Source organism: Geotrypetes seraphini, chromosome 10, assembly GCF_902459505.1.
Source record: "Geotrypetes seraphini chromosome 10, aGeoSer1.1, whole genome shotgun sequence".
Classification (NCBI taxonomy): domain Eukaryota; kingdom Metazoa; phylum Chordata; class Amphibia; order Gymnophiona; family Dermophiidae; genus Geotrypetes; species Geotrypetes seraphini.
In genome coordinates, this window is record NC_047093.1 from 72,645,421 (window position 1) to 72,667,472 (window position 22,052).

Sequence of the window (22,052 nt, forward strand, 5' to 3'; positions counted from 1 at the left end):
AGAATCCATGTTTATTTTATTTTTGTTTTTTAGAATTTCTAAATCATTTTGTAGTGGAATTAGGGCTATACCAGATAAAGTGGTTCATCGGTGCTGAATTCTTCATTGCAGCTAAGTTTCCTTATAGTCTCTTACCAAGGAACTATGGCAGATACAAAAATAAAGCTGTATTAAACTGAACTGTCCAAATAAGTTTTAACAGAACAAAACTGGAGAAAGGCGGGGCCTAGTGGTTAGAGCTACAACTTCAACACCCTGAGGTTGTAGGTTCAAACCCCACGCTGCTCCTTGTGATCCTGGGCAAGTCACTTGATCCATTGCCTCACGTATGTTAGATTGTGAGTTCACTTGGACAGATAGGGAAAATGCTTGAGTTCCTGATTGTAAACTGCTTAGATAACCTTGATGAGCAGTATATAAATACCTAATAAAAATTATAAATAATTAAAACTGAGACTTCAGGGTTACCATCACTGTGATTTATAAGCAACGAAGTACTAGTAAACAAGAAGGGGGGGGGAACTCAACTAGCAGAAGAAAATGTAACAAGTATGAGGCAGGAATTTGCAGGGAAGAGATTAAACAGGCCTAATTTTCCTTCAGTTTGTTCATTTGGCAGGGGCATCTGTGCTGTTTACAGACTCTTTTTAGAAATTGTCAGGATCTAGAACTTTCTGAGTCACCATGACTTTTATCCATGTCTGTCATCCAAAGTATAGTATTCCCTGCACGAAATATCAAATCGGCACGTGTATAGTCTGACAGAATAGTTGCATCTGCTTAATGAAATTATAGTAATTGTTTATGGCAGTGCTGTAAACCATATTATTATGGAGAGGGCGGAATTGAAGGTTATTACTTTTTTTGTAGAGGGAATTAGCACTACTTAGTAGGCAAGTGTGGCCTCGGTATCTGTGACTTTGCTGTCTGTGTCCTCTGTTTCACACAGCGCAAGTATACAAGTCTTCCAAGGGAGGGAACTGTGATTTGGGGGTGCCTGTGATCTCGCCCTCATTTTCATCGCTTTTGCTGCCTCTGACCTTGAGTCTGTCCCAGTTGTCCTGGTTACGAAACTGTAATTGTTGTATCTTCTTATCAGAAACAGTGTGTCATTTCTTTATTTTGATGAAAGATGATAATTACAAACTAATGATGATTATCCAGCTATACTGAAGAAAAAAAAATACCAGTGTAGCTTTTCCATTTGTAAATCTTTAGTAAGAATTATTTTTCCCAGTCCTGCTAAAGTAATGTCACAGCTATGTTAGTCCACTTCAGTGCCTGCAAATAAAGGCATCTGAAAATATGAAAAGGCTCGTCTGTGTTTGATTAATTAATACATTTCTTAAGTAGCTTTCAGGAATTACATTTTCTTCCTCAGATTAGAATCAAATAAGCAAGTCAAGATAGGTGGCAACATCTTTTGCTCTGACCTGCTGATTTTGAGGGAGGAATGTTGTTTTTAATATCAAGATCCTGAGAAAAAAAGATTGTACATGACCATTTGACACTCTACCTCTAAAAGTTTGATTGAATCAATTCATTCATTCTGCATGTCACTTTCATATCAGCTTGTATCTTACGACTTCAAACTGTTATACTTTTGAGGCTATGGATGAGTTTCTCTCATGAACCATAAAAATGACATAGAAGCATTTGTGTGGTAACTTCACTGGACAAATTCCTGGAATTCTAACCCTCAGTAAGGCTTAGTCTGGAATTTTCATCTCCATAAGAAATCTGAGGTTTCAAGTTTAAGTTTCAAGTTTATTTGTTCTTAATGAATCGTCTATTTCAGGGGTGCCCAACGCGTCGATCGCGATCGACCAGTAGCTCAGGAAGGCAACTCGAGTCGATCGCACTCGTGTTGCCGTCCTGATCTACGGGCCGATCAGCCTTCCTCTCCAGTGTTCTCCCTAGGGCCTTTTAGCTGGGCGGTCCGCCCAGCTGTCATCTGCCGCTGCTGAACAAAAAACCGGCTTGGAGATTTCAGCCCGTAGCGAACTTATGCTCCGGGCTCTAACGTGTGCGTGCAGGCTTCTCTTCTCTTCGAAACCGGAAGTTATGCCCGGGGAGGGGGAGGGGGGGAGAAGGGAAGCCGGCACGCACATGTTGAGAGCCCTGAAGCAAGCGTTCGCTACGGGCTAAGGCGGGAGACATGTTAGTGAAGCATTTCCTCTTCCTGCTGCCGGGTCCTGCCTACTTTCTGTTTCCGCGAAGGCAGGACCCGGCAGCATTTCCCCCAACAGTTCCTCGCGATGCTGGTCGGCCGAAGCAGGGAGAGGTTGGGGCGGCGTCGGCTTTTGGGCGTGTTATTGGTGGCGGTTTGGGTCCTGGTCCCCGATGGCAGTTTGGGTCCCCGATGGCAGTGGCAGTGTCTTGGGGGAGGGCAGGGAGAAAGAAAGAAAGAAAAAGGACAGGCAGGGAGACAGAAGGAAAGAAGAGAAACAGAAAAAAAGGAAAGGGAGGCAGAGAGAAAGAAAGGGCAGGGAGAGAGGAAGGAAAAGTTGGGGGAGGGAATGAGGTGTGGAGGAGAGGAAGCATACAGGCTGAAAGAAGGGAAGAAAGACTGGATGCACAGTCAGAAGAAGAAAGTGCAACCAGAGACTCATGAAATCACCAGACAAGGTAGGAAAAATGATTTTATTTTAAATTTAGTGATCGAAATGTGTCTCAATTTATATCTGCTGTCTATATTTTACACTAAGGTCCCCTTTTACTAAACCGCAATAGAGTTTTTTTAGCGCAGGGAACCTATGAGCGTCGAGAGCAGCGCGGGGCATTCAGCGCAGCTCCCTGCGCTCTAAAAACTGCTATCGTGGTTTAGTAAAAAGGGAGGGGGGTATATTTGTCTATTTTTGTATGGTTGTTACTGAGGTGATAGTGCATAGAGTCATCTGCTTTGACCTCTTTGAAAAACCCTGGAATAGGAATGATAATTAACATTTTCTATGCGTACAGTGTGCGTTGTGTTTTTTTTTAATTTTATTGTTGGTAGATCATTTTGACTTGGTCATTTTAAAAGTAGCTCGCAAGCCCAAAAAGTGTGGGCACCCCTGGTCTATTTAAATTGCTAAGCGATGTACAACATAATAAAATATACAGATAAAATATTAGTGTTAACATACAAAATAACTTTTGTTATGGGTTAAAACTTACAAGAATTGAGTGGGTAAGTGGGGAGAAAGTTACAATGTTTAGATAGGAGAGAAAGAAAAACATAAAAGGAATGAACAAAAAAAGGGGGGGGTGATTTTAGCTACTTAAGTAAAAAATCGTTAATTAGTATGCTAGGAATCGTATGCATCTTTAAAAAGAAATGTTTTTAAGGTTTTTTTTAAATAAGGTTAAATCTTTTAATTCTCTAATATATTGGAGTAAAAGATTCCACGATTGGGGGGCCATAACTGAAAACATGTCGTGCCGTCTAAGGTCCCTTGTTCAGTGCTGTAAAATACCAACAAACCAATGAGCAAAGTGATCAGTCAGAAGTTCCACTAATAGCCTGCAGACCTGACTGATTGAATCACAACGGCTCATTTCTTTAATACAAACTCAGCACATTATGTGTGTTTTGGGGTAACAGTCCCTGGAGGTATTACATTGGTGTAGTGCTTATTTAATATGATCCTCCAGAAACCCAAGGCAGTCTAGTTTCTCAGGATATCTATTGCTGAGCATCCATGATATAAGAACATAAGCAGTGCCTCTGCTGGGTCAGACCAGAGGTCCATCATGCCCAGCAGTCAGCTCACGCGGCGGCCCATCAGGTATACTGTATATTTACAATTTAATGGCAGAATCTTTCTTATATTTTTGTCACTCTGAAAACTAAGGGGATTGAAAGTTTTTGAAAACCTAATTTTACACCCCCCCTCTTTTTTTTTTTTTTTTACAAAACCGCAGAAGCAGTTTTTAGTGCAGGCCGGCACGCTGAATGCTCTGCACTGCTCCCGATGCTCATAGGAACTCTATGAGTGTCGGGGGCTGCGCAAAGCATTGAGCACGTCGGCCTATGCTACAAACTGCTTCTGCAGTTTTGTAAAATGGGGGGGGGAATTTAGGAACTACTGAATTAAAGTCAGGTTTTCATCTATTATAAGTTTTTACTTGTTTATCCTACCATAGCTTGCTACGCAGATTGGATGTTCCAGCTGCTCTTTCTTTAGTGAAGTTTAATACTTTAAACAGCTTGAAAAATGGGCTGGAATTGCAAAGATTGTTAATTTCGCCATCGGACTGTATCACTTATTGTGTTTTCTGTTTGTTAGGATTTCTTTACAGCCAAGGCAGTGTACATACAGCAAGTGGAACCCGGACATGACAATAAACCATGACAACATTAAAATATTCATATAACAGTACACATTACAGGATAGTATGCTACTTAAAATGTCAACACAATGCACATTAAACATCTTAATATAGAGAAAATAGGACAAACAGAGGTGGAACATATAGACAGATATAATAGAGAAGCATGAGTTGAGATAGATGATCAGGGTGATTAATTTGAGGAAAAATTGCACCTGCAGTCAGAAAAGGGTGCATAACAATGACCTCAGCTAGAATATGTGTAGTAAGCAATTCCCTGCTGCAATATGTACAGCTAATGTTATTCCTTGTGTATGTGACTAGCTAGTTCGTTTCCTCTTCCATTAAAGGCATGGGTGAAGTAGGGATACTCTTCTGATTGTTGCAGTTGTCTGGGTCTCGCCATGTCTAGATAGGTATCATGATAGCTGAAATGTCAGTTCTACCTACCCACATGCGGTGAGACCCGAACAACTGTAACAATCATGACATTAGCTGTGGAAGCCTAAGAGACAGGGGCAAAGGCTTTTGGGGCATGAAGCCGAGTATAAGGGCTATTCGTAAGGTTTGCTGGTGGGTGTCATATTGTGTGATTTACTTTGGAGAGGGTATGATTAAAGCTGCTCCTTGGGAAGACTCTAGACAAGATGCTGTTTCATAGCACTGTCACTTTTAGTGAGCCAATTATTAGGAGCGCCTGGTTTTCTTTTTAAAGATGCTTTGAATCTTTAAATTATACTCAAATTGTCAAGTAATTACCTAAGAGCCATCAGAAAGTACTTCGATACTACCTCATTCCGCTTACTGGTGCAATCCTCCATTCTAAGCTTACTCGACTACTGTAACATCATTTACCTGGGGTCTTTCAAAAAAACCATTCAAAGACTCTGAATCATCCAAAATTCAGCAATCCGACTGATCTTTGGGCTAAAAAAATGGGAACACATAACTCCCTACTACCAAAAACTCCACTGGCTGCCCTTGGAAGCAAGAGTGCAGTTCAAGTTTGCCGGTCTCTGTTTCAAATCCATTCTTGGCTTGGCCCCCATATACTTGGTTCCCCATTTTATCTTAGATTGTTCATCCAGACCCACACGCAGAGTTCACCTGTTTAACCATCCAACACTAAAGGCCTGCCGTTACAAAAGATACCTGAACAAAACACTTGCCTTCCAAGCAGGCCAACTAAATGATTGGCTAGGCAATATTATTTCGCACTCCTCATCCTACCTAAATTTCAGAAAATTATTAAAAACAAACCTGTTTAACCGATTTGTATCCTAAGACCTCTTATGCACGACCTCTTGTTTCCCAAGATCTCTTGCCTTCCTCTGTTATCCTGCTCACCTTTATATATTGTACCTGTATCCTGCTTACCTATATAAATAGTATCTATATTCACTGATTGTACCTATTCGCTGATTGTCCAGCCCTTCTTTGTTGTAAACCGCCTCAAACTACTAAGGCTTTGGCGGTATATAAGAATAAAATTATTATTATTATTATTATTATTATAGGATTATACTACCCCCTCCCTAATGTTTTTTTCCATCTATGGTTCTTTTTTCTACTTTAAAACACTAATTTGTAACTTTATTCCTCCATCCCTTGTGTATCAATTAGTCTGTAAGTTTGTCGGTCTAACCCATATTTTTAAATTTTAAACAGTATGTCTAAATGTATATTCATTTTTTTTGTATTGTATCTCGCTTAGTAAATTTGAATAAGCAATTTATCAAATCAAAATGAAACTTGATTCTCTACTGCAGAATCCATTTCATTAATATGGTGTTAGGTTACCATCAGATTGAGGTTGATTTTTTTTGTTGTACATGAAACTGCAGTACAGGTCTTCCTCCATTTCAAAGGCTGTAAACTGGGTATCAGGTATATTGACATTTTTAAAGAAGTCTTTAAAGATTTTGTGTTATCATCTTTTATGCATTATTGCCCTGAATTCTTGGTTTATTGTGGTAGTATAAAACATGGCATAGAGCCTGGATCTTCAAGAAATCCCCCCCCCCCTCGCCCACAGGGGAAGCAAACAGATTTTCAGAATATCTCTAATCCATGAGAGAGATATGCATGCCTACTACTGTACTTCCAAGTTATGCAAATTTCTCATGTATATTCATTATGAGTATCCTGAAAATCTGAACTGTTGGTCCTCGAAGACGGGAAGAGAGTAGGGAGCAGGTGGGGAAGTAAAGACCAAAGGCCTAGAACAAACATCTGGGAATTGTCCAAAGTTTGGATGAGAACTCAAAGCAGCAGTGGATTAACATAATGGCTCTGTTCTATCGCCTACGTTATTTAACATAGTCCATTAGTGATTATAATACAAGATCTTGGCAAAAGTGCATTTTATTATATGGATAATATTTTGCTGGTCTGGTTTACAAATTTTCTTAATCCTAATCTTAGACCGTTTCAGCATTGTCTGGATGTGGTGACCAGTTGGATGTACGCCTGTTGTTTTGAAACCAGACAAAACCACTGCATGCTGGATCTATGGTTATAGGATCATTTTAAATATTTAGAGATAATTATAGATTTTTGGCTACCTTTTACTACTCACATTTCTTCAAGGGATTTTTTTTATCATGTGACTACTTTGCATGATCAAATACTATTTCTATACTGCTGCTTTTCATAGGTTAATCCAGGATCTGTTTATTTTGAGACTTGATTATTGTAACACAGTATATGTAAGCATAACATTTTGTAATCTGAGATGTCTTCAAATACTACAGAATACAGCTATCAGACTTTTGTCACGCCCATCAATTTCATTCTGTGAAACCTCAGTTTATGTAATTCCATTAGCTCCTAATCCAATATAGGATTCAGTTCAAGATATTAGTTATGGTCCATAAGGCACTTTATACAGTGACTCCTTTATATCTGAATTGAAAAATATTATTGTAAGACTACTTTTTTTTAATATTCTTTATTCATTTTTAAAACTTACAATAAGTCAAACAGTATATATAACATCAATTTGTAGTTAAATACATCACTTAATACCCTATAAAACTCTATTTCAGATCCAATATCCCTCCCCCTCCATATTCAATAACTTTTATCAAACATAAGAAAACATATAATAAGCTCCCTCCTCCCCACATTGTTTACACTCATAAGAAAACCAAAATACCCCCACCCTGGATGTGCATATTTAAGGGGAAAAAATTATATTCATTCATTACAGTATTTTGTTAATGGCTCCCAAATATCCTGAAATTTCTTAATGTTCTCCCGCTGCATGGCAATTCCCCTTTCCATTTTAAATATGTGACATAGAGAGTTCCACCAAAAGCTATAATTCAAACAATCCCAATTTTTCGTGATATGCTGTATGGCAATCCCTGTCATAATGAGTAATAGTTAGGGAAATTTTCCAAGTACCTATCTTATTTATTTTTATCTATTGTATCTTTGTAATGCATCATTTTTGTAAACCGCTTAGAAACCTCACGGTTTTTAGCGGTATATAAGAATTAAATTTAAATTAAATTAAATTAATAGCTTATTATTATTAGAAGATATTTGGCTCTTAACCCTCATTGATGTACCAAATAACACAGTATCATAGGATAATGTAACTGGATTTCCTAACAAATTATTTGACCCCATATTGATTTCCAAAAAGCAAGTATCAATGGACAAAAGAATAACAAATGATCTAATGTCCCAGCTTCAAGATGACAGTGCCAGCATCTATTAGACTTAGAGCTATCTAACTTCTGTAAACAAACTGGGGTCCAAAATGCTGTATGTAACAAGAAAAACCAAGTTTGTCTCATAGATGCCGACACTGTACATCTCATCCTCCAAGTCCAAATTCGTGGCCATTGAGACGCAGTAACTTGATACTTAATCTCAATGCTCCAAATGTCCCATAGACTAGACTTTGGTTTCTTATATAAAAATCCAGATATTAATTTATACCACTGAGCGGCCTGGTGACTACTGATTAGATTAGGTATTTATTATCTACGATTATGTTGTACAAACCCTCTAGTATACTCTGCTCCTTATACAGTATGAACATCGTCTTTTACTCCCATATTCATCAGAGGCTAGGCAAACTGACACCAGATCTTGTGCTTTTTTCCCTTATACCTACTTTATGAAATACACTTCCCAAGTCTCTTCAGGCTGAAGTAGATCATAAGAAGTTTAGAGTATCTGTGAAAGCTCATTTTTATGTGCTAGCTTTTGGACTTGAGTTTTCAGAGAGAGGAGACCATTGGAGAGCGAGAACATGGATGAGAGTGTAGTGTTGAGCTGCATTGTGATCCTGTTTTTCAGTAACGATTGATTTGGCAGTATGATTTATATACTCATAGAAATTCTGCTTGTGTCTCTCTATTCTGTGTGATTGGATTGCCTACTACTTGGCTTTACTTGGAATTGAATAAGTGATTATCGATAGATTTCTGTCCTTTTATTGTTGAATGGAGTTCCTTTCTTCCTTATGTTGTCCAATTTGTACACCACTCTGACATATATATCAAGATATAATAAGGCTGGTGTTTAAAATGATTACCACTTTTTTGAGGGAGTGAGAGATTGGATTTAAAATAATGGAAATCCTTGTTTAAGGGCTCCTTTTACGAAGGTGCACTAGCGGTTTTATCGCACGCACCAAATGAGCGCGCGCTATAGCGCGCTATAGCCAAAAATCTACCGCCTGCTCAAAAGTTAGTGTAGAAAATAAACTTATAGGTACATAGAAAGATTATTTATCATATTGCTTAACTCATAAGTACATAGATTATTTATTATATTGCTTCCTGTTTCAGAAATAATGAAAACACATAGAAGGATGATGACACGTGCTCATTATATTTAAGACTCAAATATAGTATTACATGGTTAACATGAAGCCCCCTATCACCCTTGATTTGTCCTTGCCCTTCTCTGACTCACAGGTATCTCTGGAGACAAGGTGGAGATAGACCCTGTTACTAATCAAAAAACCAGCACCAAGTTCTGGATTAAGCAGAAACCGATCTCAATTGATTCTGACCTCCTCTGTGCTTGCGACCTTGCAGAAGAAAAAAGCCCAAGTAAGTAGACTTTGTTATTTATGTTTCTCTCTGATCTTTTCATTCTATAAGATGCTTAGAAAATATATTGCCACCATATCCTTGTTTTCTTGGGTGCATTCACTCATCATGTAGAATTTTCCAAGTGACCTACAGTCCACTATAAAATTGTATTTATCTGTAAAGGCCCCTTTTAAAGTAATACTTTGCTTCTTTTTTTTTTTTTAAGGGTGGGAAAGAAAGTAAGTGGCTAACGGGCATAGTGGATTTACATGTCTCCCTCTAAAGCTGTACTATCTTATTAACTAATATCTTTTCCTCTAAATATTTGTCAAGTTTACTTTTTGCATTAAATCTTATAGCTGTAGCTTCATTTGTTTAGAAAATATTCTATAATTTTCTTCACATTATGGGTCTGATTTACACACACACACCATTTACGAAGCTGCATTAGTCTTTTTTTTATCACCAATCATAGCGGTATTGGCTCCGATGCTCATAGGATTCCTATAAGTGTCGGAGCTAATACCACCGCAACCAACGATAAAAAAGCCTAACATGGCTTCATAAAAGGGGGGGAGGGTTAATAGTGATTTTTCCAGGGATGTGGAGTCAGTACATTAAACCTATAACTCTGGGGGAGCCATTTGCATTACCTGAGGACGCCGGAGGAACAGGTTTGCTGCCCCGACCAGCCCTCTGCAGCAGCAGCGTTGGTAAAATATTCGGACAGGCAACCCTGAGGACGGACCCTTGACGTCACTGGGTCCGTCTTCAGTGCCTTGGTCTTTTGCTTTAAATTGTTCCCTGCTGCCGCGGAGAGTTTGGGAGCCATTTGCATTACCGGAGGACGCCGGAGGAACGAGTTTGCTGCCCCGACCAGCCCTCTGCAGCAGCAGCGTTGGTGAAATATTCGGACAGGCAACCCCGAGGACGGACCCCTGACGTCACTGGGTCCGTCTTCAGTGCCTTGGTCTTTTGCCTTAAATTGTTCCCTGCTGTCGCGGAGAGATTGGGAGCCATTTGCATTACCTGAGGACGCCGGAGGAACGAGTTTGCTGCCCCGACCAGCCCTCTACAGCAGCAGCATTGGTGAAATATTCGGACAGGCAACCCCGAGGACGGACCCCTGACGTCACAGGGTCCGTCTTCAGTGCCTTGGTCTTTTGCCTTAAACCTATAACTCCAATTCCTTTATTTACAGTATCTCCACTCTGACTCTTGACTCCTTTATTTTTATATTAATATAGGTGTTGTACTTTATATGCAAGGTGTGGCTTCTTGGGATTTTGGTTTAATTCTTTTCATTTTTGGTCAGCTATTATGGATTTTGTATTTGTGTTCTGTGTGTGACCAACGTATTCTGTTAGCGTGATTTTTCTTTGCAGCATTTTGTAGTAATTTGGCTTGTTCAGTTGTCTCGATAGTGGAGGGGATATTTTTGAGGGGGAGGGGAGACAGGAGTTTTGTTGATTCTTGTTCTGTATTTGTAATTTATAAAATGACAGTTATACCAGAGTATTTCTTCTTTTTATACCTTAATAAAATGATTTCAATATAAAATCATAACTATTCGAGGCTTGTGGGGATGGGGACAAACTGTGTCCCCATGTCATTCTCTAGATGCCACTTTCACTAATATGAATATCATAAAATATATTACATTTTGTAATCAAAGAACTTTATATTAAAATTTATTCTAAAAGTAAAGCGTCCTTTAAAAAAAATAGGTAAATCAAATTATTATCTGTGAAATAAGAAATGTAAGCATTATAATATTTGCATTACATACAATTTAGCTTTATTAGGAGTCGGAGTTGGAGTCAGCACATTTTCACCGACTCCGACTTCAGTAACCCAAAAATTGCTTCCGACTCCACAACTCTGACTCTACAACCCTGATTTTTTTCTCCATTCTCTATCTTTGGGGGAAGAGAACCTTAATAAGCAAAGGCCCTTTGGTGAGAATTCTATTCCGTGAACTCCTTTGTGATATAACACCAAACACTCAACCGGCACTTCAGAGGAGCAGTTTATTTAAGGTATGTCATTCTAAGCAAAGGACAGAGCCTATGCCCAGAAGTTGAAGTCCTGTGTTTCCTCTTTTTTTTTTTTTTTTAAATTGTATTCAATACAAAGAAACATGCCAAAAGCATGGTGCAGTATAAAAAGTCATTTCCAGAAGATGAATTACTATTAATTCAACATCCAAACATTGAATATCAAGTGAATGTGAAATATTGCCAAAAAACAAAATATTACAAGACACAGCCATATCACAAGATGCATGCTACATTTATTAATTGAAACAAATACAACACAAGCAGAAATCTGTGAGCCCCTCTCATTTCTTCACCCCATAGAATTCTAGGCTATACAACTGGACAGCAAAGGGTAAATGTAAGCAAGAAGAAACCAGCCCTTGCAGATCACCTCTGTTTTCTCTTTAATTCCACTGAACAAAGGGGAGGGATCCTAAAATCCTAAGGTATCCTGCATTCCCACCCTTCCAAGTTTCAGCTGAAGATAAAAGGCAGTTTGTAAGAACAGATATTACTGGGTTCAGAAGCCTGAAAGGTCAGAGTACGGTTCCTCACACATTCCATTATAAAAGCACATTGTTTTAATCATAAATTACAGTACCTATCCTAACTGTCTTATCTTGCTATTAAGAAGATAATATCCCTTACCTTTCATTGCATCACAAGATGATAATAAAGCTAATGCTTCTGTATTACCTTTGTACAAAATGCTTAGTTGGCTTGCTTTATTCTGGAAAACTCATCAGATGCAATGGGACTCATAATGACATGCTAGGTCTATTGCGAGATTTCCAGCATTATTTACCCCCAGTGTAAATAGGTAACTGTTTGATAACCTCTTAGATATAAGTACAGGGTTCTCAGCCTGGTTCTCAGGATACACCTTGCCATTCTGGTTTTCAAGATATTCCCAATGAATAGGCATGAGAGAGATTTGTATTCATTATATGCAAATCTATCTTATGCATATTCATTGGATAACTTAAATTCTTAAAACCAGCTATTAAATATTTGATACAAACAAGTATTATTACATTACATTAGTGATTTCTATTCCGCCTTTACCTTGCGGTTCAAGGCGGATTACATAAGAATTGTTATGAAAATAAGAGGTATATATTGTTAAGATATTTAGAAGTACTTAAGGAGTAGGTTGAACATTTTCTAATTTGTTAAGGAGTTTGTTATCTTAATTTGTTATCTTAATCCATTCAATTTTAATATTATCTCCCACAGTTCATTTCATTACAGTACTTTTACTACTTACCAATACTTAATTTATTAATAAATATCAAAATAATTTAGTCAGTGAATCTAATCCCCATCACTCACACTCACTTCCCAACTTTCACACACACATTACAGTCATTGTGATTACTTTTATCCAAAAAGTAATCTTAGTTAGTTCATTAGTCCATGATCGTCTAGTCAGAAAGGCTTCAAACTGAGAGTTTCACAACAGTCTAGAACGTGAAAATCACAGTTTTTTAAACGGAATCGGCAGGCCTCTCTGTCCTCATGATGGTCCTGTTCTTCAATTCATAAAGCATTCAGCGCAACACAAGACTGTGTTTCGCCACCTGGCGTCTTCAGGAGCTGTATTTTCAAGGCTCACCAACATCACAACTTCACCAGTAAACTAAGCATGACTTGAGCAAGGACCCAGGGTTCGGCACAAGCCGGGATCAGCTGACAAGCAGGAAACACACCGTCTACCAGGAAATCAAACTGTATATTCATCGGAGATATCCTAAAAACTAGACTGGCTAGGTGCATCCTAAGGACTGGGTTGAGAACCCACCTGTATTAGAATGAATCTTTAAGCCCTGGCCTGTTATGTTTTATTCTTGGTCATGTTTAGAAGATTGAAATGGTACACTTTGTTGAATACAATTTGCAAGTAACAGTGGCCTTTTGCTACATTTGGTGATCCCATGTAATATTCAACCTGAATGTGGTCAGTAGTTCCACATGATGCCCAGTCTCCAGGTACTATGCATCTGCATATTTTGAGTCCATCTCAACCATTTGCTGCTGCTTATCTAAAATCAGCACAATAGAAAAAAATTCTATTTGGGTGGTAAAAACTGGTTCAAATGCTTTGAAATATAGCTTTCTCTATTGTATGGTTGAGGCTAGAATTTATACTAACAGGGAATGAAGGAGGCTAGTACCGAACATTAAACTTATCCAAATACAAACAAAATGGGTGTTTGTTCCTGGTTCTCTTTCTATGACTTTTATCTGACCTCAAATGGAAGCCAGTGCAATAGTAAGATGTCACATGATCTGACTTCTAAAAATTAATCTTAAAGCAGTATTTTGAATCATTCACAATCTATAATAAATTATGTTACAATAATCCAAAGTACTGACAATCAAAGATTGCACAAATAATCTACAGGAGGAAGTGTGAGCTTTCATTGATAAATCTTGATCTAAGATGATCCCTAGAATCTTATTGTGGGGTTGAGTGTGTATAAAATTCCATCTAGTTCTAAGCTCGGTTCTACCTTCTTTTGACCAGGTATGGCCAGGAAAAATTTCATTTTGTCAGTATTAAGCTTCAGTTTGGACTCTTCCATCAAGTTTCAAGTTTATTTAAAATTTATTATACCTCCTAATCAAACTTCTAAGCAGTGTACAGTAATCATAAAAGCATACATTGACTAAAATACAAACTTAAAATTACAAGTTGTCTTTAGGGATGACTAATTCATTCAAAGACATTTAAACCATTGCTCTATTGTAGAAATTACTGTTGATATTAACTGTGTTGCTTGAGATAAAAAAGATGGAATAGGAATTAGAGAATGACATGGGGACAAATTTGTACCCGTCCCTGCAGGAAAGCAATTTCCCCATCCCGTCCCTGTGATTTTTGTCGTTGTCCCTGTCCCTTCCCCATTCCTGTAAGCTCTGCCTTAACAGCACAAGCCTCGAACACTTATGATTTTAAAGTGTTTGAGGCTTGTGCAGATGAGGACGGAGCTTGCAGGAATGGGACAGGGACAGGAAAAGAACTCGAAGGGATGGGAAAATGAGTTCCTGCATGTACGGGGAAAAATTTATCCCCATGTCATTCTCTAATAGGAATTTGATATCCAATTTAGACAGTCTAGTTCCCAAGGAAGACAGATAAATGTTAAAAAGCAGAGGGAACGCTGATTAAGGATAGTGGTTACCTTCACAAAAGGAAATCATGCCAGGAAGAATAATATAAGATTTTTAAACTTTCCAAAATCTCCATTAATTGCATATATTGATGGTTAAAAAGTATTTGACGGAAGTTGTAAGAATGCCATCCTATAACAAGGGTGTATTATATTATGGGACTATCTGAGGTAAGTTAGCCAAATCTCTGTACCCAGCAGCAAGGTGAAGGTGAACCTATGAATCTGACAGATTTATTGGAATCTTCCCTGCAACTTGTCACCCAGAGAACTACCTTGATAGCTACATTTGTGCTGGAGCTAGATCACAATACTGTACTTCAGATGTATTTTCACTATATGCAAGAAAAAACTGGGGGATCAAAAGCAAGAATTTTTCCCAACTTATCTAGAGCTTCTCAAAAGCGGTGCCAAGATTTTTTTTAAGGTTGAAAGCCAAGTTTTAGCCTTTGGTGCTACCTGTATATTAAGATTTCCTTGTACTTGTTTGATTACTTATGAGAGTAAAATATATCAGTTTTTTGACCCAAAACAGCTAATTTATTTTTTTGAATTCTAAAGAAGAAGTTCATGTCCAGGTTTAGTCTCATAGTTGTAAAGCTGTTTAGGTCACTGGCATGCGTGTCACTCATACTTATGTATTTTGTTTTTCCTTTAATTCTTTTTCCTGGTAATCTTGGATCTTAATTTCCTTTCTTTGTGGACAAAAGATTACCTTGAAATTTTTGATGAGAATTTGCCTGGATTTTTTTTTCTTAATTCCTGTTATCATTGTGTGATATGTAAGCCTATTAATAGAGGTAAATTTTAAAAAAGATCCGTTTTTAGTTTTTCTAAAGATAGTAAACTCCAAACCTTAGACATTCAATAACAAATAGATTTTTCATGTACAGATTTAAATTTAATTTCTTTCATTGATGGAAAAGATAATAATAAACGGTCCTGATTACAACTCTTGATGAAACTTCCCAGCAACTGAAATAAATAGGGTAAAACCTTGTGGTACCTTCACATGCAGAGATTTAAAAACCAAGGAAATACAAGCTTCTTTTGTGCTAATTATCACCTGAAGTACCTGACCTGGAAGGTCTTCCTTTTGGTGGCAGACAGGACCTTCCTTGAAGCCTTTTATTGCTCACTCGTTTTCCAATTTTTAAACATTAATGATCTGCTGTAAATGAGTTTACATCACAGTGGCTTATTAATACCAAATTTATATAAACTTCTGCACAGAATTTCTCCCATGTGTAAAAGTAACACAAAATGCCTCCACTTTAGAGTTTCAGACTGTTTTTCACACAAGCCACACTTTTTGTGTAGTCACTTCACATTTAATACGTAGGATACTAGTCTTTCTCCACCTCATGAGCAGGTAGGAATGTAATTTTATTCTATCACAGTGGTTTAACTAAGGGATTGGATGGGGGATTGGAAGTCTCTGCCTTATATTTTCTTTTGTTTTATGCTGTTTTGTTTTTTGATTTACAGTGTGAATGGAATTGTCCACATAAGTGGTATAAACCCTAATGATAAGGATGATAGAATCACAGTTGAAGATTAGTATATCAGCCTCCTGAACATAAGAATAGCCTACTGGGTCAGACCAATGGTCCATTTACTCAGTAGCCCATCTTCATGGTGGCCAATCCAGGTCACTAGTACCTGGCAAAAACCCAAATAGTAGCGACATTCTATGCTACTATTTGGGTGCACAGCACTTCATATGAATGTTATCTTCTCCCAAATTTTACTACTACTCATAATTTCTAAAGCATACACACAAAGATAAACTTACAGGCCAAAAGAGTTTTGGAATTTCGTTGATCAAGTTTCAAGTAAATTATTTTTTTAACAAAAAAAGGGAAATTAGGAGTTAAAATTTAAAAGCAGTCCCAAAGAGGAAGATGGGAATTTGATTTTATTAAGTCTGAGATGGAGTATGGGGTGAACCAGCCACAGGAAGTATGCTCTGGGCATACAGTGGAAGCACCTTGAAAGTGTGGACTCAGGAATTGGCAGTGGAAGGGAAAGGTACAGATAAATGACTTGCTACTAACCCCCTCTTCTATGAAACTGTGAAAGCAGTTTATAGCGCAGGGAGCCACGCTGAATGGCCCGCGCTGCTCCCGACGCTCATAGGAACTCAAGCATCGGGAGCAGCACGGGCCATTCAGCGAGGCTCTCTGCACTAAAAACTTCTATCGCAGTTTCGTAGAAGAGGAGGTAAGTCTTTCTCACTGAAGTTTTACTGTCTTGGCATTTCCAAGAAGTTTCATCTTAGAGCAGGTGCAAGCCAATAGTTTCCTATCATAGGCCAACACAACTGATTGTTTTATATCTTTAATATATTTCAAATTCTACATGTGATCTCTAAAATAAAATTTTTTTAAAAAATCAGAGTCATTTTAAATCAAAACCAATTTGCAAAGGCAAGTAGTCAAATCTAAATCCAAAATATAGTGACCAACAGAAAATGAGAAAATATTAAATAAAACACTAAGAGAAGCATAATCGAAAGAAACGTCTAAGTTGTTAGGCGACCAAAGTCGGCAGTGTCTAAAGTCCATTCTCGAAAAATACATCCAAAGTATTTTGTTTTACGAGAGTCATCTAAATGTACGTCCAGCTGTTTGATCACCCAGACCACTAAGTTATCTATCTTTATACCCCATTCTCATCCAAAAATTCATCCAAGTCAAAAACGCCTAGAAAAGGACCTTTTGGACATGGGAGGGACCAGCAAAGTGATGGACTGGACACCCAGTAGTGGGGCACCTTATAGGGCACTGCTGCAAACTTCACAAAAAGGGTGCATCATAAACATCTCACCATAACTCCCTTATAGATCATGGTGAGCCACTCCAAAACACCCCCAAAACCCACTAGACCCACCTGTCTACCATCCCAATAGTCCTCACGGCTGCAGGTGGCACCTATATGGCAGTGCAGTAGAATGGGTGGGGTTTTGGGGGGGTGCACATGTTCCACCATAAATGCAGTGGTTAGAGTGGCTTATGGGCTTGGGTCCTCCTCTCTATGGTTCACTAGCCCACCCCCACACTACGTAAGCCACCTCTGTGCTGCTATACTAGGCTTTGCTATGCCAGGTGCTGATGTTCTGGAGGCAGGTATGTACATTTTTATTCTGATTTTTATGGTGTTGTGGGGGGGGGGTCAGTGTATGGGGGTCTGTACTTTGTGTCTGCAGTGGTTATCTGGTCACTTTGGATTCCTTTTTGGCACTTAGACCTGGTTTTACATGGCCTAAGTCACAAAGTTCAAGTTCCGTCCAGGCAGCCTCGTTAAACTTTCGACTAAGTTTAGATCAGTATGATTAAGTTTAGATTAGCCCACGTCCCACCCTCACCACTCCTCCTAAAATGCCCCTTTTAGCTCTGGTTGTACAGCAGCACTGAAAGGCCTAACTCATTTTTAGATGCGTCTAAAACCCGGTTTGATTATCGGCACTTGGATGACTTGTCTTACTGATTGTCCAAGTGCTGATTTAGGCTGGTTTTTTAGACGTATTTTCTTTTCAATTATGAGCCCCCAAACCTCTGATCACCAGCTTGCACCCGACTGAAATATAAACCATTTCTTGGTGCTGCAACTGGAACGTTATAACAGAGTTTAATCGGTATAAATCTAAAATCTTGCATTTCATTTGTAGTAAAGTAGAGCTATCAGAGACTCCAAAAATAGTTCTGAATCTCCCTTTGTATCATGAAAAATGGGAAAAAAGTAGCAATCTCAGCCACACTCTGAAGAGGAGGATTCTGCTATTTCGTAAATTTTGTCTGTGATTTTTATCAACTGGGTGATATATGTTTGCAGCCTAGTTTACATCAAAAGAAATTATTCCTGGAGCCTCTTTGAATGAATTATGGCAAAGAAAGGGAGGGAGGAGGAGAGATAAGGGTTTGGAATTGTGCAATATATTTTCTCACTATGTTTTATCTCTTGTAACACAAGTGTGCTCCATCTAGTCTTTTCATAAGCGGCAGAAAACATATTACAAGCTGTAATAACACTGTGGTGAAAACAGAGTAGAGAATTTTTTTAGACTGACTGTTCTTCTGCTGAGGTTATTAGAACACCAGCTTGCAGTGGAATGGTAATGAAGTTGTTCTCTGCTTCCCCAGACATTTTTATGTCTTTTTTTTTTTTTTTTTTATTTGAAGGAAATGATAAACTTCTAAATTGACTCAAGTTGTAATGCAGAACGCTGCTTCTGTTGTTAAGGTCCGTTAATTTGGTTATCACAAAGATTAATATGGTTCAGTTTTGGGGGGTCCATGGCTTAAGCATTAAATTGCCTTTCAGAAACAAAGGTTTGCATTGCGCTGGAGCAGACATGGTTGAAAGGTCTTCAAAACTCGCCTCCTCGAGTTTAGAATTTCACTAGTCTGTTCCAGTTTGGGAAGGATTTATACTGTTACCCTGAGAGGATTAAAGAGCTGGAGATTTGACAGCTGTTTGTTTCCCCTCTTTCATAATTGATGGGGGAGGGTCATTAACCCTACTACTGCCAAGTTTCCAGAACATTAAAGAATTCTAAGAATGTTTTTTTAACGGCAGTACTTTGAAGAATCTTCTATTCACTTGTTTAATGTTTTAGCTGATTTGTTCGTATTCCTCAGTCTCCTTATTGCCCTACAGATTCTTTCCTTAGAGGTCTCGTTCCTGAGTCTGTCTTTAACTGTCATCCTTACAATTATACTTGATATATAGCTGTGTGATGCCAGCTTGGGGTTTTGCTGAAGGGTCGACACTGTAGCATCCCCGCATACTTGTAGGACTAGCTGAGTAGAAGGAGGGAAATAAATAATTTGGCAGATTGACAAACATTTAAATTGTAGAAAAAAATTGTCTATATAACTTTACACATTCAAGTCTAAATGCAACATGTATAAGCCTTTGTCCTATGTCCATCTTAGTTAAATTGTAAGCTCTTTTGAGCAGGGACCGTCTCTTGCGTGTTTGTTGTACTGTGCTGCATGCATCTGGTAACACTTTATAAATAATATATAGTACAGTAGAGTCTAGATTAACCAGGTCTCAGTTAACTGGGGCTCTCATTCAGCCAGCAAAATAATCGCCATTGTAAATTTAAAATAAAATAAAAAAGTCCCCCAAAGCACCAGTGGTAGCATCCTGAGCTGCAAATCTCCCTCCTTACCGCAAGCCCCCAAATCCCAAGAACCATCCTCCCTCCCACCCCGAAGCACCAGCATGGCAGTGGTCCTGAGCCACAAAGCCCTCCTACCTCCCTCCCTTCCTCAAGCACTGAAGTGGCAGAAACAGGCGGCGGTTCTGAATCACGAACCCCCTCGCTCCCTCCCTCCCTTTCTCTCTTCCTTGCCTGAAGCGCAGGAGGCAGCCTCTAAGCAGGCTGCTCGCAGCCAGCCTCAGCAGGGCCTTTCCTCTGATGCATCGGAAGTGATGCGTCAGAGGAAAGGCCCTGCCAGGGCTGGCTGTGAGCAGCCTGTTTTGAGGCTGCTTCCTGCTGACCGCTGCACTTCAGGTAAGGAAGAGAGGGAGGGAGCGAAGGAGTTCGTTGCTCAGAACCGCTGCCTTCTTCTGCCAATTAAGAGCTTGAATGAGGGAGTAGGGTTTTGCGGCCCAGAACACTGTTGCTTCGGGGCGGGGGGGAGGAATTGTGAGTATGTTAGACAAGGTTTCTAACACGCTCTCAATTAACCAGAAAAACAGTTAACCAGTATCCACCAATCCCCGTGGGTGCCGGATAACTGAGATTTTATTGTAGCAGCATAACTTTATGCTTTATAAAGATTTTCCATGTATAAAGCTTGTTTCACATTCAGAAAAGGCCTTTTTATTAAACTGCGTGGACACACACACATGTAAAAAGTATGCCAGTGGGAAGATGGCACAGCAGTTCCCAGGGATATAATTTGGGTGGAGGGGAGGCAGAGTTGCATTGTTTATACATATTATATAGAATACATTTATACCACACATTTATGCCATCTTCAAAGTAAGTGTAAATTTATGTAGCTGTTTGCACATTATTTGGGCTGGATCTTGGAGTTTATTTCTGAAAGGCACATAGGAACTTATATTGCCTTGATAAAATTGGTACCCAGGAAATTGTCCAAACCTTTCTTAAAACCAGCTATGCTATCTGCTCTTACCACAACCTCTGCCAATGCATTCCAGAGTGAAAAAATATTTCCTCCTATTGGTTTTAAAAGTATTTGTCTGTAACTTCATTGAGTGTCCCGTAGTCTTTGTAATTTTTGACGGAGTGAAAAATCAATCCATTTGTACCTGATCTACACCACTCAGGATTTTGTCGACTTCAATCATATCTCCCCTCACCATCTCTTTTCCAAGCTGAAGAGCCCTAACCTTTTTAGTCTTTCCTCATATGAGAGGAGTTCCATCCCCTTTATCATCTTGGTTGCTCTTCTTTGAACCTTTTCTAGTGCCTCTATATCTTCCTTGAGATAAGTAGACCAGAATTGAACGCAGTATTCCAGATGAGGTCGCACCAATGAGCAGTAAAGAAGCATTATAACATTCTTAGTCTTGTTAGCTATCCCTTTTTTTTATCAGTTTATTCAGTTATTACAACAAATAACTTCAGGTAATTACAAAAAAAAGGTACAAAATAAAAATAACAACCTTAAAAGTATATATCAAGTCCACATTATTAGGGCTGATTATCTCCTGAAGGAGTCCCACAATTAAAAAGAAAATAGGTAAATCATAAATATGATAAACTTCTCATGTCAGACAAAAATATATTTTAAATGGCTCACTCAGCCATCCCTTTTTTAATAATTCCTAGCATCCTGTTTGCTTTTTTGGCCGCCGCCACACATTAGGCAGAAGGTTTCATCGTATTGTCTTCCCCCAAGGTGGACCCTGGCATCTGGTAACTGTGATTTGGGTTATTCTTTCCAATGTGCATCACTTTGTATTTGTCCACATTAAATTTCATCTGCCACTTGGACACACAGACCCAGATTCTATAAACGGTGTCCCAATTGTAGGCCGCAGTAGGCTTTTTTTTAAAAACTTCCTGAGGCAGGCCACCTACATTGGAGGCACACAAGACCGCCTAAGCTCGCCTAAGGCTGGGCATGGTTTGGCCCAGAAGTAGCCTTAGGCAGACCTAGGTGGCCGTACGCGTCTCCCTAGGCTAGCGGGAGATGCGTACAGTGTAGTCCAGCAAAATGCCGGCCTACATTGTAAATATACGCAGCCGCTAAGCTTATCACGGCAAAGGATCTCCCTGCTGCAATAGGTTTAATGACTGCAACCACCCATCCCCTCTCACGATCTCGTTAGTAAGGATGCTCAGTCCCTCCTGCCCGGCACTCCTCCCTCATGATCGCAGCAGGAGGGATGCCCAGTCCCTCCTGCCTGGCAGCCCCCTCTGTCATGATCGTGGCATGAGGGATATCCAATCCCTCCTTCCGGATACCCACCCCCTCTGCAGG

At 39.0% G+C, this 22,052-nt stretch overlaps 1 protein-coding gene across 6 annotated transcripts in view; it reads left to right on the forward strand.

Moving 5' to 3' along the window:
- MAPKAP1 (MAPK associated protein 1) overlaps positions 1–22,052 on the forward strand; it is a 479,755-nt gene that overhangs the window by 406,783 nt on the left and 50,920 nt on the right. For 5 of the 6 annotated variants that reach the window (XM_033961254.1, XM_033961253.1, XM_033961252.1 and 2 more), the window contains one exon: positions 9,252–9,389. In XM_033961254.1, coding sequence (XP_033817145.1) covers positions 9,252–9,389 — 138 coding nt within the window. Of the gene's footprint in view, positions 1–9,251; positions 9,390–11,302; positions 11,411–22,052 lie in introns of all 6 variants that reach the window. The other variant, XR_004540893.1, reaches the window with a different exon arrangement.